Source organism: Piliocolobus tephrosceles, chromosome 17, assembly GCF_002776525.5.
Source record: "Piliocolobus tephrosceles isolate RC106 chromosome 17, ASM277652v3, whole genome shotgun sequence".
NCBI lineage: Eukaryota > Metazoa > Chordata > Mammalia > Primates > Cercopithecidae > Piliocolobus > Piliocolobus tephrosceles.
In genome coordinates, this window is record NC_045450.1 from 198,709 (window position 1) to 216,464 (window position 17,756).

Consider the following 17,756-nt stretch of genomic DNA (forward strand, 5'->3'; position numbering starts at 1 on the left):
ATAAACACCCATTCAAACATACACACAAAAATACCCAGACACACACGCACACAAATACACACCCACTCATACAGAGACACACACAAATACACATACACACAGACAAGCACACAAATACCCACCCACACAGAGACACACAAAAACACACCCACCAACACACACACACACAAATACACACCCATCCACACAGAGACACACTCACACACACAAATATCCATTCACATACACGCAAATACACACTCACCCCCCCACACAAATACACACCCACCCACACACAGGCACGCACACACACATATACGCACCCATACATACACACATAAATACACACCCATCACACACACCCACACAGAGACACACACCCATCCTTACAGAAACACACATACACACACACACGCAAATACCCATACACAGTCACAAATACCCACACACATACACCTACACACAAACATACACACACACCTACCCCACAGAGACACACACAGACACGCAGACACACACAAGTACACACACACACGTACACACACACACATACACGAGCATAAAAACACACACACACCCATCCACACACAGGCACACACATAAATACACACCCACACACAGACAGGCACACAGCCTGGACAGGGGCCTCCTGGATGGGAGTGGATCCTGGCACAGGGCTGATGGCATAGCAGCCCTGGTCATGGTCATCTGGGGAAGAGACTGGAGGGGTGGGCTGGGCATGGTGGCTCACGCCTGTCATCCCAGCTCTTTGGGAGGCTGGGGCGGGCAGATCACTTGAGGTCAGGAGTTCAAGACCAGCCTGGGCAAAATGGTGAAACCCCGTCTCTACTAAAAATACAAAAATTAGCCGAGTGTGGTGTTGTGCACGTGTACGCCCAGGCAGGCTGAGGTGGGAGGATCACTTAAGCCCAGGAGGTTGAGGCTGCAATGAGCTGAGATCGAACCACTACACTCCAGCCTGGGCAGTAGAGCAAGACCCGTCACAAAAGAAAAAAGGAGAGAGAGACTGATGGGGCTGATATGTAAGGAGGGAGGCTTAGCGCTTCTGAGACATCCTTGGTGCTTCAGGCCTGTGTGAGGAGGGACTGCCAACTCTAACATTTAAGCAGAAATCCAGAAGTGAGGATTTTGTTTTAATCTGTCACTTTCCCTCCTCACTAGATTTCTGGAAGGAGTTATTTATGAGTGAAGAGCCGGAGAATCCATTAGCAAACTGACGCATGAAAGTGATGAGCAAGAGAAAGTTGTGAGACAAAACAGAGAAGCTGAGGCCAGAAACTTCTACCCAGGACGCTGAGCTCCTGGCGCATCCAATGAGTCCCTCCAGGACGCCGTCTGTCCTGGGATGAAGGCAGAGGGGTTGGAAGGAGGCGAGGCTGTGGGGGGAGAATAGGACCTTACGAAGGCGGGCCCACAGCAAAAGGAGAGATGATTCTAGAGTATCCAGTCTTCTAGTGCAGTAGAACAACCTAAATTTTCTAAGAGGTCACCCAGCTGAGGGTGCTCCCTGGGAGGGCTGAGGTATTGGGGTGACAGCTCCACTGCCCACTCACCTGCGACCTCAAAGCCCCTCTCCTCCATGGGGTGCTCCTGACAGCCACCTCCAGGGCAGGGGAGTGGCGATGGGAAAAAGGCTGGCCCGACTGTGCCCTACCCAAGCAGACAGTCCTTCCCCCAGATCTGGTGCCAAACAGGAGTGAAAACCCGGCCACCTTGTCTCACAGAGACCGTAGAGTCTGTTAAACTGGCACAGGCTGCGAACTTCCAAATGGACCCCTCTCTGCAAGTGTGGAAGTGGCTCTGCCAGGCACTGCTTTGCCCATGCTTCTAAGACACAGGCAGAGGGCGCTGCCCACCACACTGGCGATGGCCTCAAAGCCCCTGTTCATGCCTGGGACAGCGCCCAGGGACCCTGTCCACGCCTGGGACAGCCCCCAGGACCCCCACTGGCTGCAGTCAGCAGAGGGCAGGTTAGTGGGGGAGGGCATGGACACTCCATGGGCCGTGGGCCGGAGTTGGGAGAACAAGGCCTATTATTGGACAGTTGGTGGCCATGGCAACTACACAAGAATGCCTGAGACTGAAAATCCGTGGGCTTTAAGGAACTCCAGCTCTTGCACTGGCTGAGTCACAGTGACTATATAACTCTTCCTCCCACTTTTGGGACACTTTTGAGAGGGACAGGGATCCTATCTAACAACACAGGATAGGCATCGCCCCAGACCGTCCTGAGCAAGCCTGGACACCGTGACCCTAAGGATGAAGATGTCCCACGGACACTGTCTGGGGAAGGCACCATGCTCTCCCAACCTACCACAGCCAGATGTTTTTGTAAAGAATAAAAATGAATTATTAGAAAAGCAAGGACATAAAATACACATAAAAAAAACCGACAGTTTTTATTATTAGATTCCATCAATCCTACCAGACGGGGGATCCTGGACTCCATGACTCAGGGTTCACAGGGACCCAAGCAGGCGTACGGTCAACAGCTCAAGCAGCAGCACTGGGTGGGACCTGGAGGTGCCTGGGTGGGACCCAGAGATGCCTGAGAGGAAGCCAGGGGCAGCTGGGCGGGGCCCGGACATGCCTGAGTGAGGTTCAGCCAGGGTTCTCTGAATCCAGTCTGTGTAGCTTAGCACCTGGGTGTAGACACCAGGCCGCAAAGGCCGGGCACAGCCGAATCCCCAGCTCACAATGCCAGCCTGGACCCACGTATCATTGATGGGGCAGACCAGCGGCCCCCCAGAGTCACCCTGGGGGAGAGAGAGGGAGGGCCCCATGAGGTCTGCATTGAGGGAGACACCTGGGCCCCAAGTGCCTTCAAGAATCTGCTGCTGAGGCCAAGGAGCTAGGCAAGGACTCTGGTCCCTCTGGAGACCCTGAGGGGGGAACATGGGGACAGAGCCCAGGACAGGGTGAGCCTAAAGAGCCCACACTTCTGGATGGGGTGACCGGGAGCTGCAGTCACCTGGCAGGAGTCTTTCTTGCTCTGGACAGAGCCAGCGCAGAGCATGTCGTCCTGGATGAGGCGCTGGCCAGCCAGGCTGGGCTCTCCTAGGTGGTACATCAGCTCACACGCGTTCGAGTCCAGGAGGGGCACAGCCACCTCCTGAAGGACACTCGCCAGGGCTGGATGTGATGGGGGGCCAGCCTGAGCCCACCTCGAGCCTCATCCCCATCAGGTGAGCCTCTTCCCTCTCACCTGTGATGGTGGCAGCCTGCACCTCCTACCTCTTCTCTGCCCACCCACCCTGCCCTTTCCAACTGCTAAACCAGGAGACAGTGGGGTCAGGGAGCAGGGCTCAAGCCCAGATCCTCTCCCATGATCCCGGCTAATCTCATAACCTCTTAGCCTTGGCTTATTCATCCCACCACAGGCACAATCCTGGACACTGGCTCAAGATCCCCAAAATCTAATATGGTGGTCACCTTGGTCAAGGGGAGTCCCACAGTCTGGACAGTATGGTTCCTGGCCCCAGGTGTTCCCAGCTTCAGGGTGGGGTGGGAGGGGAGAGAAGATAAACACGCAGACCAAGGTCTGTGGAGACCACTCAGGCTGGCTCTGCGTGGTCCCTGGGCCGGTCCTCCCTGGCTAGAAGTGGGAGCTGGTGAGTGCATATTCCCCTTACCTCTCTCCTGGGTGGACCCCCAGCCTGTTACCCAGCACAAGGACCCAACGGCGAGGGGGGTCTGGGGTCCCGGGAGGCAGACGGGGCTGAACTGGGAGGCCTGCAAGGGGAATTCCAGCTCCACCAGGGCAATGTCCCCGCTGGTGGTGGCCCCACGATATGAAGAGTGGACCAGGAGTCTCTTCACAGTCACCAAGGCCGTGTGGGGCTCTGAAAGGGAGGGTGTCAGCCCTCCGACTTTAACACGGTAGAGCCTGGGATCCTCAGACCTGAGAGGGAACGGAAACATGGCCCGCTGCAGGCAGCCGCCGAGGGGAGGGGCGAGGAGCACCCCCAGCCAGCGCCACTCACCTCAGGAAGCAGTGGGCGGCCGTGAGCACCCAGCGTGGGTGGATGAGGGAGCCCCCACATATGTGCCCCACTGAGGCCAACCACAGGCCAACCTGCCACGGCCAGCGTCCTTCCTGGCTGTCTTGGCCTCCCACAATCCTCCCGGCCTCCTTGGAGTGGCCGCATTCTGCAGAGGGATGGGCAGGTGGGAGACCTCAGCTTTCTTCCCTCTCAGAAAGCCCCTCCCTACCGTTCTCACTCTTTACCCTAACACCTTCTGACATCCCTCAGCCCTTGATGTCCAGGGATGAGGCTCCCAGGGCCAAGGGCCTCTGCATGTCCCCCGGGGCCAGTCCTCCCTGGCCAGGAGCAGGGGCTGGCTGAGTGCAGGGATGAGATGTCTACGGTACCTGAAGGCAGCACATCCCCATGGGCCCCTGGAAAGCAAGAGAGCAAAGGGGAGCACACAGGCCGGCAGGGGGTGGGAGGGAGGAGAAGACAGAGGCGCACCCCTCACCTGGCAGCAGCCACAGCAGCAGCAGCAGGATGGGGCCTGCCCGAAGCCCCATGGCTCCTCTTCCCTACAGACACTGCACTGGGGTCAGAGTCCTTGGACAGCACCAGAGGTTGGGGCGCGGGGGTGGCAGGTCAGTAACCAGTGGCAGTCACGCTGGAGCCCTCTGTGCGTGGCAGAACCTGCCCTCCTCAGATGCCGCTTGGGTTCCTGTCCCGCATGTTCCAGGGAGGTGGTTTAGAGGAGGCTGGGGATGCCAGGGCCCACTTCAGGCCAGTCCCTCCAAGGAGCCAGAGCTCAGAGGACCGGTCAGTCCACCCTACTGGGCTGAGATGTGGAAGCCCCACCCATCCTTCTGGCAGGCAGGAGACCCCCCACTGCTTCGCCTACTGGAAGCTCTGCTCAAGGCAGAGGTGGGGACCAACCCTCTTCACCCTGTCCCCCACCAGGAATTTTGGTGTCTCCACGCGGGCCGGTCGGGCTGTCCCAGCCCACCTCCCGCCTCCCTTCCCATCAGAAGGACCTGTAGCTCCTGCAGCGCCCTCCTGGGGCACACCGTATCTAAGGGGCTGGTGCCCAGGGAGCCCTGTTCGTTGCTATGGGAACAAACCACAGCCAGGGTTCAGCCCTCCAGACAGGAAGGGTCGAATCAGGAGACACGTTTTCCAGGTATTACTTCCTCCTGCTGCTGCCACTGCCCAAAACCTTTGGCCCCCATCCCAGGATCAGGAGCAGAGGCGGAGCCAGTCCCGAGGCAGCTGAGGACCACGCCATGCGCTTGGTGTTGTGCATGGCCTCCAGCCCGGACTGAAGTCGGCCTAACCCGAGAAGCCCAGGATCGCTGAGGAAGCTCCCCACTGTTGTCGCCTCTCAGCCCCACGCCCACCCATCCATAGGCAGCCGGGATGCTCACTCAGCCACGTCGCGGACCTCATTTCGGCCTCGCTACGATTCTGCCAACAGGGGGTGCCACAGGCGGTTACGCGGTCGCAGGGACTCCTTTCCATCCGTTTCCGGCGGTTTTCCGTCAAACTTCCTGCGCTCTTCCGGAAGTTGAGGGTGTTTCGCTAAACTTCCAGTGGGCTCCAAGAGGGTTTCCAGTGGGCTCCAAGAGGGTTTCCGGTGGACTTCCCGTGCGATCAGGCGGGGTTCCGGTCAGTATGCGAGTCCTGTGAGCATCATCTCAGCCTGGCCTCAGGCCCTGGAGGGTCTGGAAAGTGAGTGGTCCCTCTCAGGAGCCAACCAGAAGACGTTCCCACTGGCCAACGAAGGTACGGTTGGAGCATCACTGTGGGCAATAACTTGGACTGATTTAAATACATAAAATAAGGCCAGGTACGGTGGCTCACGCCTGTGATCCCAGCATTGTGGGAGGCCGATGCGGGCAGATCACCTGAGGTCAGGAGTTCGAGACCAGCCTGGCCAACATGGTGAAACCCCATCTCTACTAAAAATACAAAGATTAGCTGGGCGTGGTGGTGGTACCTGTGATCCCAGCTACTCAGGAGGCTGAGGCAGGAGAATCGCTTTAACCCAGAGACAGAGGCTGCAGTGAGCCTACACTCCAGCCTGGGCAGCAGAAGGAGACTCCTTCTCAAAAAAAAAAAAATATATATATATATATATATGTATATCCGGGAGTTCATAATATTATAAAAAAGACCTCCTTTATCATCTTTGGAGTATGCTAAGGAAACAGTTCATTATTTTGAGGATAAATAGGTGCCAACACATAAAAATTTTTAAATATGAATGAAAGGGGCATCAAAAATAAATAGATGATGAAAAGTTTCTCTTTTTGGAGGAATTCCTGCTACTGGACCAGGAATATCACCATGTTGCAATCTAATGGATTAATTGGTCTAGGGAATAATCCTCAACAGCTGCTTCCATCACCAGGAGACAGTTAACTGGTGTGTACCCCCGATAGACTTTTCTGGAAAAATCAGAGGCCTGCAAGGGGAAGTCCAGCCGCATCAGGGCAACATCCCCGCTGGTACTGGTACAAACAAACAAAACAAGAAGCTTGGAGGAAGCAGGCTGTGTAGAGCTAGGGCAGCATCTTGACCTCGCCATCACACCCATAGCTGTTGAATCGTGGTTTGCTGTCACTAGCATGTCAGGTTGTAGCCTTATGGTCATAAATGGCAGCTGAAATCTGGGCATCGCATGTGCATTCAGTACTAGAAGAAAGAGGAAGGAGAGAAAGGATGACACCAGCTGAATATATTCCTTTTATGAGGGAAAAACAGTCTTCCTAAGAAGCCACCCATCTCATTGGCCAACACTTAGTCCCACAGGCACATGTGACCATGCAGGAGACAATGAACATTTTTCGCTCTTCCAGATGGAAGAAGCAAACAGAAGAGTTGCAGTAGGGGTTGGCTTAGCCAACCAAAGGAGCCTGCCACGGAGGGAAGTCATGTATTTAAGCATGTGCTTTTAAATGCTTGCTTCGGATGCAAAGTGGAGAAGAGTTACGAGGTCCCAGGCATAGGAGAACGTTCCCTCAGGAGCTCATGATTTGAGGAAGGAGTAGCCAGACTTCACAGCCTGCAGCTAAGGCAGTTCGTGCTGTAATGACATTTGTCACAGAGGTCAGATGGTCCCCATCAGTGCTCTTAGGGAGGTTGAGAGAGCTCTGCAAAAGGCTGTTCTATCGGAGAGGTGAAAAAGGAGCCAGAGACATCTACCCAGGAGTCTAGGATGGGCATGTAGCCGGCCACGGGGGCCCAGTACAACTGGAATGTGTGGGATTCCCTCTTGAGGAGACAGCCAGGCCTACGGGTCTCTGCAGCCCCTAGAGACAGGTGATGCTGGTGGGGCAGAGGTAGCAAGGTCCTCCCACCCAGCATGGTTCACATGTGGGACTTGTTCCTGAGCCAGGCTCCAACCGGGGATAAGGGGGCTGTTTTGTGAGCCATAGACTCAGCATGTTCAGCAAGGTTTGGGGACACGGGCTGGCCTGACTCTGAGTAGGGTGCACACACTGTGAGCTGGCAGGACCCCCAAGGGAAGGGTCCCCAAGGAGAGGGAGCTGCACGTGCTGCCTGAGCCCGACAGGGGCTAGAGAGACTCTGTACCCACCTCCTGGAAACCCACCCTGGTTTGGAGAGGACATCGTTGGAAGTCCTGTTGCACTACGGAGCCAGAGCTGACTTCCCACTCCACCCTGAGCCTGTCCCTCAGGGCCCTGGGATCCCATGGAGCCACTAAGGAAGGCAGGAGAGGCTCCCTTAAACTCAAGGCTGTCTGGAGGCGACCTCCCAACTCAGAGAAATCTCCACCCTCCCTGGTGAACCCTGCCGTTTACGGGGCGGCTTCTCTGCCCCCACTCTAGGGGCTACATTCTCAGAGGCTTCTGTCAGGACCCTATTAGAGGGAGTAGATGCAGAGTAGATGCACGTGCACCAGGGCCTGTGGAGGGATGGGGTAAAGGGACATGCACCCACGAAACTGAGGGTCAGAGAGCGGGAGCTGACGAGGAGAAATAGGACAGGAGCAGGGAGAGGAGAGGAGAGGATAAAGAGGAAGACGAGGGGCAGGAGAGGGCTGGTCTGGGGGCACAGAGAAGGGGGACAGAGCTGGCGGGGTCGAAGGAGACACTGAAAGGAGAGACTCCAGGACAGGAGCAGGGGAAGGAAGTGGGGAAACGAGGGAGGGATCACTCAGAGACAGAAGGGGGCAGTCCAGGAGCAGGGGCAGAGGTTCAGTGAAGGAGAGACGCCAGCAAATGAGGACTGGAGAGGGGAGGGGCTAAAGCCCACAGAGGAGGTAAGGGAACCCAGAGCATAGGGTGACATCAAGAGGGGACCAGGTCACAAAGGGAGGGGCCGTGGGGGTTGGCTCTGCTACCTGCGACACCTGAGTCACCCCAGCACTCCCTGGGCCGGTCACTCTGACAAACTGCAGGGCAGTTCTGGTTGGTTGGTTGGTTGGTTGTTTTAATAAAAACAACCCCATAGCATTTACTGTGATCTGATAATCATATAAAGGTAATCAGGCTGGGCCGGTGACTCGCATCTGTAAGCCTAGCACTTTGGGAGGCCAAGGCGGGTGGTTTGCTTGAGGCCAGGAGTTGGAAACCAGCCTGGGCAACATGGAGAAACCCCGTCTCTATAAAAAATTTAAAAATTAGCCTGGCATGGTGGCTCAGGCCTGCAGTCCAGCTACTTGGGAGGCTGAGGTGGGAGGATCACTTGAGCCTGGGAGGTAGAGGCTGCAGTAAGCCAGGGTAACACCACTGCACTCCAGCCTGGGCAACAAAGCAAGCCCTGCCTCGAAAAAAATAAATAAGGCAATCAAAACAGTATGCACAAATATTTTAGAATTGCACTTCCAACAAAGGACTCCAAACAAAACAGAACAAAAAACTAAAACTGTGTTGCCTTCTCCAAACTTGGCCATGTCCTTGATCACTTCTGGACGGAGACATTTCATGGTGGAGTCATAGTGTCTCAGTCTTCAGCACAATTGGACCTGGTTGTTTTCTTGACTTCGCTTTGGGTGAATGTCTTCTGTATTGACTACTAAGTGGATCACATACTCACCAAAGCCAGCAGCACAGCCCTCTAACCACATACCCACTTGTTACAGGGATGCTGCAGAAGGCCTGAACCCAGGCAGGCTGGGATGAGGACCCTGGGTCCAGGAGGCCAGAGCGGGTTGCAGATGAGTGGCTGTGGGGAAACAGAGTATTAGTCTGCATCCCTAAGCAGGCAGGAAGCCAGACAGACCCCTCCTCTTGGCTTGGGACCAAACTCCCACCTCCCATAGGGACAGGTGGGGTCACTCAACTCCTGATGCCCACAGAGCCAGAGGCCTGCCCTGCCACTGTCCGCTGCTTCTTCCAAAGTGGGGAGTTTAGAGCTTCACAGTGAGTTGCTCGACGAATTGGCTCCTGGGGATGACGACCCAGCAGCCAGCCCACGGAGATGGGGCTCTGATGGGGCTCACCTGGGCACCTCCCTCCACCACCACCCTCAGCAATGCCATCCTGAGGCCCCTGAGGCCTGTGGTGGCGAAAGCAGAAGGGGGGACTTGGCCAGGGGTGGAGAGGTAGCACCCCACTCCCATGGGGCTGGGTTTCTCCTCACCAGCCTGTTTTGGAATCCAACGCACAGTTTGGGGGGGTCCCAATCCCTCTCTTCTCCTTCCTGAAGCGGCAGAGCTGGGTCTCCCAGGCCTCTAGACTCTGCCCCCTCTCCATTGGCTGCCCTGCCCTGGTTGGGAGAGGGATAAAAGGGAGGGAGGGCTGCAAAGGTCAGGGGTCAGGAGGCTGAACCCTAGGTGGAAGCAGGGGTCAGCGTGAGCCCCAGGTGGACAGGAAGGCAGTCTCTGGCCAGGCCAACATCCAACCCCCTACCTTAACCCCCTCTGGACCCTTGCTTTCCAGTGTCCCCAGGCATGGGAAAAAACAGACATTGCAGAATAAATAATTTATTGAAATTGGAGGAATAAATAAGATATGTGGGCAGGGTTACAAATAGCTATAAAAATCATTAACTTTTATAAACACAAAAGCGCTGGGGCCCGGGGCGGGACCGGAAGTCATGGGGCGAGGCCTGAGGCCTTGGAAGCGGGGCCTGAGGCCTTGGGGGGGCGGGGGGCGGGGCGGGGAGGGGCCTCCTTTCCGCAGCAGCCTTCCGGGCCTCCAGAGGTAGTTGGACCTATTTACAGCGGGGGAATCCGCCCGAGGCCGTCGCAGATCCAAATCCAGATCTGGATTTGGCCATCTTTCAGATCCGAGCCCCGCGACCCACTGCGCCCTAGGAGCGCGCGGCTGCCCCAGAACCCGGGCCCTGTGCCCTGAGGGCCCCACTCCCCCGAGCGCGCCCACGGAGCTGCACCCCTTGCACGATCTTCTCCACCCAGGAGCGGTGCGCAGAGAGGCTGATGTAGACCCCAGGCCTGTTGCGCTCGGCACAGCCCTCGCCCCAGCTGATGATGCCGGCCAGCAGCCAGGCGCCGTCCACCTGGCACATGAGGGGGCCCCCGGAGTCGCCCTGCAGAGAGGAGGCGAGGTTAGGAACCACCGTGGCACAGGGGGTGGCAGAATCCAGGGCCCGTGCCCTGTCAGGGAGCAGATGAGCCCCTTCCCGGGAGCCCATTTCTCCTTCCTGGGGAAGACAGGACCTGAGCTCCACCCAGGTGAGAAGTGCCTGGCGACAGAGTAGGAGCTGCAGCCAGGCCTTAAGACGGCCAGGCCTTAAGACGTCCAGGCCCCGGTGCTGCTGCAGCACTATCTGACTGTCTTCCAGGCAGTCCTAGAGCTAGAGCTGGCTCTGGGTACTGTGGCGTGGGAAACCCCCTGAAGGGAATGCAAGCTCCCGGAGGGCGAGGTGGTGCAGCTAGATGTCCAGTTTAATGTCTGAACAAATAAGTGAGTGGCTGAGCCAGGCTGAGGCTGGTTCTATGGGGACTGGAGGCTGTCAGGCACAGCCAGTTCTGGGGAGGAGGCCAGGGAGAGGTGGTGATGCTCAGTGGGGACAGGGCTGATGCTGGCTCCTTCTCAAGGCCCTGCTGGCCAGGGGTGGGGGGTTCAGGGGGGCTCACCAAACAAGCATCCCGCTCCCCCTCCAAGTAGCCAGCACACAGCATGTCCTCAGTGATGGCTTCCTGTCCTGCTCCCCACCAGTACAGGCGGCTGCAGACTTCCGAGTCGATGATAGGAACCTTCAGCTTCTGCAGGGTCTGAGGGTGGGGCAAGGGCACTGAGAGGAAGGAGGACAGAATCAGGCTTGGAGGTCTCCCCCCTCGTTGCCTCCTCAAAGGACTATCCCCCCTGACCACCATTCTTCTCAGCAGCGGTGCTCAAAGGCTAACAGATTAGCTCTACCAGGCTCTCCCAAGATGCCTTCAGAAAATCGAAATTCCAGGTCTCCACCTCTGACCCTGCTGAATCAGAACATGAATGTGAAACCTAAGACCCTGCCTGCCTCTTTAATAAATTTTCTGATATCCACAGATGGTTAGAGCCTTTCCTGTCTCAGAAACTGCATTACTTCATCCAGCACTGGGACTGCTATAGAAGAAGTGTTCAATAAATGTCTACTCAATGCTGAAAATTACCAGGACCTGAGGGATCCCCACATCTTGCCTGCAGCTGGTCTACAGACTGTGGTCTGCATATTGTGGACTGAAAGTCCGCGATTCTAGCTCTTGAAGAAGCCCCTACAGAGATTATGGGGAGGCTGAAAGAGTCAGAGTCAGTGGGATCCCCATACACCTGAGCTAGTGTCATTTCTCTTAATTATTCTGGAATCTGGTTAAATTTTCATCTGTCTTACACTTTGTTCTTACTTAGTCTCTCTCTCTCTCTCTCTCTCAAACTCTCTCTTCCAGGTCTTCATTGTATCCTCATTTCTGCCTGTATATTTCTTTTCCTTGGCCCAGTCTCTGTCATCCACCTGCCTGTCGATCTGTCATCTACCTTTCTCTTGCTGCTTCCCTGCTTCTTGCTTTATGTAATCTAGTTTGAGTTTCGAGATGATGTTTTCCAAACCTCCAGAGGTGGTTTGAAAATTGTATTTTACAATTAAGGAGGCTGCATTTTCTCCTGAGAATTTTGCCTGCAATTATGGCATGCTGCCACCAGGGGGTGCCTGTTCCCACTCTGGAATCAGACCTCTTTTTATATTCACCCTGTATTCAGCTTAGTGCCACACACACCTCCTTTCAGCCATTCCTATATGGATGAATTGATTCGCTTCACGGGTCTGGCTGTTGCCTCAAAACATAGCTAAAGATACTTTTGAAGTAGAAATGAGGCCGGTCACAGTGGCTCACACCTGTAATCCCAGCACTTCAGGAGACTGAGGCTGGTGGACTGCTTGAGCCCAAGAGTTCAAGACCAGCCTGTCCAACATGGAAAAACCCTGTCGCTACAAAACATACAAAAATTAGCCTGGTGTGGTGGCACACACCTGTAGTCCCAGCTACCTGGGAGACTGAGGTGGGAGGGTCACTTGAGCCTGGGAGGCAAAGGCTGCAGTGAGTTATGATCACACCACTGCACTCCAGCCTGGGTGACAGAGTAAGACCCTATCTCAAAAAAAAAAAAAAAGAAAAGAAAAAAAAGAAGGAGAAGGAGAGGAAGAGGAAGAAGGAGGAGGAGGGGGAGGAGAAGGACGATGAGAAAGAAGAGGAAGAAGAAGAAGGAGAAAGAAAAGAAAAGAAAAGAGAAATGGCCTGAAATTGCCCTCCGAGGTTTCTTCTGGATTGCAACCCATCTTTTCTTCCATCTGTGTCATGCTGTGCCTCTGGCCTCCACCTTTTGTTGCTCATGGTGTCTGTGTCCCTAAGTGTCTGCCATCCTCTGTCCCCATCCACCCCCAACCACCTTGGAGAGAAAGAAGCCGCACCTCCATCTTGGATGCTCCCCCAGCCTGAGATCCAGCAGTGGGTGTTTGGAGGGAGGTGGATAGAGGCATCAGGCAGGCAGATGGGCAGGACACGCTCCGAGAACTGTATGGAGCGCTCCAGACGCACCAGGGCAATGTCCGCACGGGCACCGTCCTTCCAGGAATACATAGGGTGGGGCTGCACCCAGGCAACACCCACCTTCTGGGACCGAGAGCCGGGATTCCCCAGCTGCCAGGCTCCCAGCAGCACGGAGAACAGGGATGGCTTGTTCAGGTTGCTGGAAGGAAAGAGAAGATGAGGATCAGCCAGGAGGGCCTGGGAGGAGGTACCTGGGGGAACAGCAGGGGTGTGAAGACGCCTGAAGGCAGGAGAGGCTTCTAGGTAGAATCGAGGGGCACCAAGATTGAACAGAGGCCCAGAAGCAGAGCCTGTGAAGGGAGCCCAGGACGTGGGACACAAAGCCCAGGGTCTTGGAGAATCAAATGTCCCAGGCTGGCTGTACATACTCCTTGAAACAGTGGGCAGCAGTGATCACCCAGTGGCTGGTGAGCAGGGAGCCGGCGCAGTGGTGGGTCCCATTCTTCTGTATGCTCACGACCCAGGGCCACTCGCTGTCAGTGCTGTCCTCGCCGCCCACAACCCGGTTCAGCTGCTGGGGCTTCCCACAGGCTGGGGGAACTGGAGGGGACGATCAAGTTTTGTTATCTCCAACTTCCTACAACCCACCCTCAGAATCCCAATCCCTAGGCCTGCACCCCAAGCTCCGCCCACAGCCCAAGCTCCATTCATGCCCCCAAGCTCCACCCACATCCCAAGTTCTACCTGCACTCCAAGCTCCACCCACACCCCAAGCTCTACCCACACCCTAAGCTCCACCTGTACCCCAACCCAACCCACACCCCAAGCTCCGCCCACCTCCCAGTCCCTTCCCTCCCTCCATCCTCACTCTCTGCCGGTCCCCCCTCGGCCCTGGCCCTCCCACTCCCCCCCTGTCAGCTGCACCTGGTCTCTCCCACCGCCTTTCCTTACCCTGCTTTCCACTCTGTTCACCTTCCTGGCTCTCTCTCCTCTGGCTCTGGCACCTCTCAAGCCTTGCTCCTTGCGTTGGTGTCTCCTTCCTGCCTCCCTTCCCCTTGGGCTCTCTCCCCCTCTAACTCCAGCCCCTTTCTGACCCGTGCCCAGGAGAGGGACACATAAATACTGCCTGCGCCTGGGCCTCCTCCCCTCTCCCTCCCGTCAGAGCTGCCAGCTCCACTCACCAGATATCCTGGCCGCACTGAGGGTGGCTGAGGGCAAGAGAAGGAAACAGGCCAGTGAGGGGCCCCAGGACCCAGTAAGAAGGGATCCCAGTGCCCAGTAAGGAGGGTCCCCAGCACCCAGTGAGGAGGGTCCCCCAGCGCCGAGTGAGGAGGGGTCCCCCTGAGTACCTGGTGGTGAGGAACCCCTAGCCCTCCAGTGCCCAGGGAGCCCCTCAAGTCTCTCACCCCCAGGGCCCCTCCCGGCGGGGCATTTCCTGGGGCCTGGCCAGGCCCTGGCTGCACAGCTGTGAACCTGCCCTCCCGCAGCTTCCCATCCAGCCTGCCTACCGACGACCAAGACCGGCTCCTCCGAGGGAGCCACAGGCCTGAGCCCCTCGGGCCTGGACGCTGCTGCCACTGGTGCCCTCCCCTGACCTCCTGCCGCAGGAACGAAACAAAACGGTGCTGCCCCAGAGGCAAGCCGCGGAGGACGAGGAGATGGGAGGACACGGAGGCGAGAGGGAGGAGGCGATGGCGACGCCGACAGTAACGGAGACAGAGGCGGGCTGCGTACTTGCTGCGTTTTCTGTTTAATCCTCACAGCCGTAGAAGAAACCGAGGCAGAGAGCAGTTAAGGAGCCAGAGATAAACAGACAGCAGAAGCACAAAGGAGATGAGAGAGGCAAGGCGGGGAGGGAGGGAGGGAGGAGCTGGGAGGGAGGAGGGAGGAGCAGCCTCCAGACGTACCTGTCCACGCCAGCAGCAGCAGGGAGGTGAAGGTGCCAAGACAGCCCCCACCCAGGGATGCGGGGCCTCCAGAAACCACCATGGCTGGTGGGGCGGGAGAGCGGGCAGCAGGCTGGAGAGACCCAGGGCGATGCGGGTCAAGGTGTGTAGGTTCCCTGCAGGTCGCCCCAGGTTTTATCCCGGGAGGCGGAATGCCGTCAGACCAGTCCCGAGGTGGCTCCCGCGGCCACTCCGGCTGTGGGTCATGGGCAGGGGGCGGGGCTGCGGGGAGGAAACTCGCCGCTACAGGGCCCTGGAGGGGGGCTCTAGTTGAGACCCCAGGCTCCAGCTGTGGGTCCAGGATGTGGCCTCGGGAAAGGCAGGGGAGGGGGCTCTGCCCAGTGGTCCCTGAGATTGACTGTCCAGGGGCGGAGAAAGGTCCCAGGGCACTGAAAGGAAGGGGTTCCGGGCTGGGGAGGTCCTGGGTTTGGAGTGCTTGAAGTCTGGGGTACTGAGTGTTGGGGGGTGCTAGGGCCTTAGGGATCTAAGGGGTGCCCGAGGCTCAGAAAGGGCACCCACCTGCAGGGGCCCGAGCCCCTGTGACTCAGTTCGGAGACCTGGCGCAACCCGGGGCTCGGGAATCCCGTTAACCCACTTCCCGAAAGCTATGAATCAGGTGAGTGGCGACCTTGGTGGCCTCCTGGTGGCCGCCCTCCTGTCGTTTCTGCAGGCGGGCCTCGGCCCTGCCATTCAGACACCTGAGGACTCACCTCTCCTGGAGTCCTGGGAAGGGGAGGAGCCCATGGGCACCAGGGCGCGGCCAAGCAGCGGGGTTGAGAGAGGAGGAGCCCCGGGAAGGGCTGGGACTTCCAGGATTCGAAGAGCTGCTGGACTGGGTGGTGCGGGGCCGGGTTCTGGGCTGGGAGTGGATTCTCGGTTCTTCCTCCCAGCGGCTGCGGCAATGGCAAGCCGGGGCTGAATCCTGTGAGACCTTCCCTGACTCAGTGCCCTGCAGCGCCCCACACTTGGGACACTCTGACACTCCCACCCAAGCAGGGCAGGCTTCCTTCTCTACCAAGAGGCAGGAGCCTGCGCCCCTTCACCAGTTCAATCAACAAGCCTCCAGCAGGGCCCTTGCTACCCCTGGGGGGGAATTAAAAACAACCATAGCGTCTGGGCCAGGTGGCTCATTCCTGTAATCCCAACACTTTGGGAGGCCAAGGCAGACAGATCATGAGGTCAGGAGTTCAAGACCAGCCTGGCCAACATAGTGAAACCCCGTCTCTACTAAAAATAGAAAAAAAAATCAGCCAGGCATGGTGGCAGGCGCCTTTAGTCCCAGCTACTTCGGAGGCTGAGGCAGGAGAATTGCTTGAACCTGGGAGGCAGAGGTTGCAGTGAGCTGCGATTGCACCACTGCACTCCAGCCTGGGGGACAGAGCAGACTGTTTCAAAAAAAAAAAAAAAAAAAAAAAACATAGCAGTGAATATGTACATAATAAATATATTTATATAAATATAGTATTTATAGAACAGAGCAAACATTTAGGAGTGCCATGCATTGCCTCACCTAATCCTCAAATGTCCTTATTTTCCCACTCTGCAGGTGAGGAAACGGAGGCAGCTTAGGGGGTTTAAGTGACTTGCCCGAGATTGCTGGGTGAGTGATAGAGCCGGACCTGCACACCGACTCTGCGGGTGGCTGCTGGGACAGCCCCCAGCGGGGCTTTGGAAGCCTGAAGGAGGTGCCTCACCCTGCCTGGGGTGAGCTCCACCTTGTTCCCTGCCGAGTCAGGGAGGCGTGGGTCAGGGGCCTGGCAGACCACCGTGGCTGCTTCGGGGGCTCCGTGGCTCTGAGCAGGATGGGTTTTGCCCTGAGGGTGGGCTCTGTGCTACCCACCTCCTCGATCTGTTAAGGGTTAGGGTGGCGGCAGGACGATTGGCGCTTTCTCATGAAAGAGACGCCACGCCCCCCCCCCCCCCCCAGACAAGTCAAAAAGCAGAGCCCTTGGGAGCCCCAAGAGGATGCATTATTATCTGTCCCAGGACTCAGAGGGGGCTTGGGGGAACTGCAGGAAAAGGTCACGCAGAGTGGCCAAGGAGGGGCAGTGTCTCTGAGCAGCAGCAGCCCTGGAGCAGAAATGTCTGCTGCCCCCCACCAACAAGACTCACTGTCCCCCGCTCAGCTCTGCACCCAGGGTGGCCAGGGCCCTCCTGCTCCCCACCCCATTGCCTTCTGGAATAAGGTGGGTGGCCTCCGCAGCTCACTCAGCAAACATTTGTTGAGTACCTGCTGTACGCCAGGCCCTGCTGGGCACCAAGACACACGTGATGAATAAGAAGCAGGTCCTGTGCTCAGGAAGCACACGACCTCCTGGGGGTGGGAGGCAGCTGATGGATGACAGCGAGGTGTCCAGGAGATGGGTACAGAACCATGGAACCAGGCAGTGGCTTGGACCCTAGAGGTCCACTGTGAAGCTAGGTGCTGGGGAAACAGTGGGGGCTCTCTGTGGCCCCAGGATCGTGTTCAGTGCCTGTTGCACCCTGGGGCTCAGCGAGTGTTTGTTGAACGTATAAATGAGTGTGGAATTGGCAAGTCTGCAAGTGGCTGGGGACCGACCACTCCAGCCTCCCTCTCTGCCTCCTGCCAAGGTTTTCTCTCCATTCCAGCTTTTCTGCCTTTCTGAAGAGCTGGCTCACTGCCTTGGAGACCCAGGGGTAGCCATGGGCCCTGTCCAAGATGCCGCTGTCTCCAAGACAGGGTGGCCAGGAAGAGGGCCTCGAGGAGAAGGGCCTGGTAGGAGCTGGGGGAAGCCCTGAGGAGCTGAGTGAAGACTTCCTGGCACAAGTCCTGGGGAAGGGCCCCACACAGCAGTTCCCCAATTCCCAGGGTATAGAGGGTGGAGTCTCTGAAAGGCCATGGGGTGGAAACCCTGGCATGATTCAACGTTC

The 17,756-nt window shown here is 57.1% G+C and overlaps 2 protein-coding genes across 2 annotated transcripts; both read right to left on the reverse strand.

Moving 5' to 3' along the window:
• Window positions 1–2,459: 2,459 nt before the first annotated feature.
• On the reverse strand, window positions 2,460–4,531 carry LOC111530691 (serine protease 30-like). Its single transcript, XM_023197996.2, has 6 exons — window positions 4,480–4,531; window positions 4,373–4,399; window positions 3,984–4,149; window positions 3,633–3,901; window positions 2,972–3,132; window positions 2,460–2,756 (listed from the first exon to the last, which is right to left on the reverse strand). Exons 1-6 carry the CDS (start codon window positions 4,529–4,531, stop codon window positions 2,460–2,462), a joined length of 972 nt encoding a protein of 323 aa, XP_023053764.2.
• A 5,372-nt stretch (window positions 4,532–9,903) lies between these two features.
• PRSS22 (serine protease 22) lies at window positions 9,904–15,683 on the reverse strand. The gene is made up of 7 exons (XM_023197986.2): window positions 15,575–15,683; window positions 14,826–14,937; window positions 14,100–14,126; window positions 13,347–13,518; window positions 12,840–13,117; window positions 11,032–11,189; window positions 9,904–10,481 (listed from the first exon to the last, which is right to left on the reverse strand). The coding sequence occupies exons 2-7, from the start codon at window positions 14,905–14,907 to the stop codon at window positions 10,245–10,247; spliced, it is 954 nt and encodes a 317-aa protein (XP_023053754.2). The 5' UTR covers window positions 14,908–14,937; window positions 15,575–15,683; the 3' UTR covers window positions 9,904–10,244.
• Between the last annotated feature and the right edge of the window lie 2,073 nt (window positions 15,684–17,756).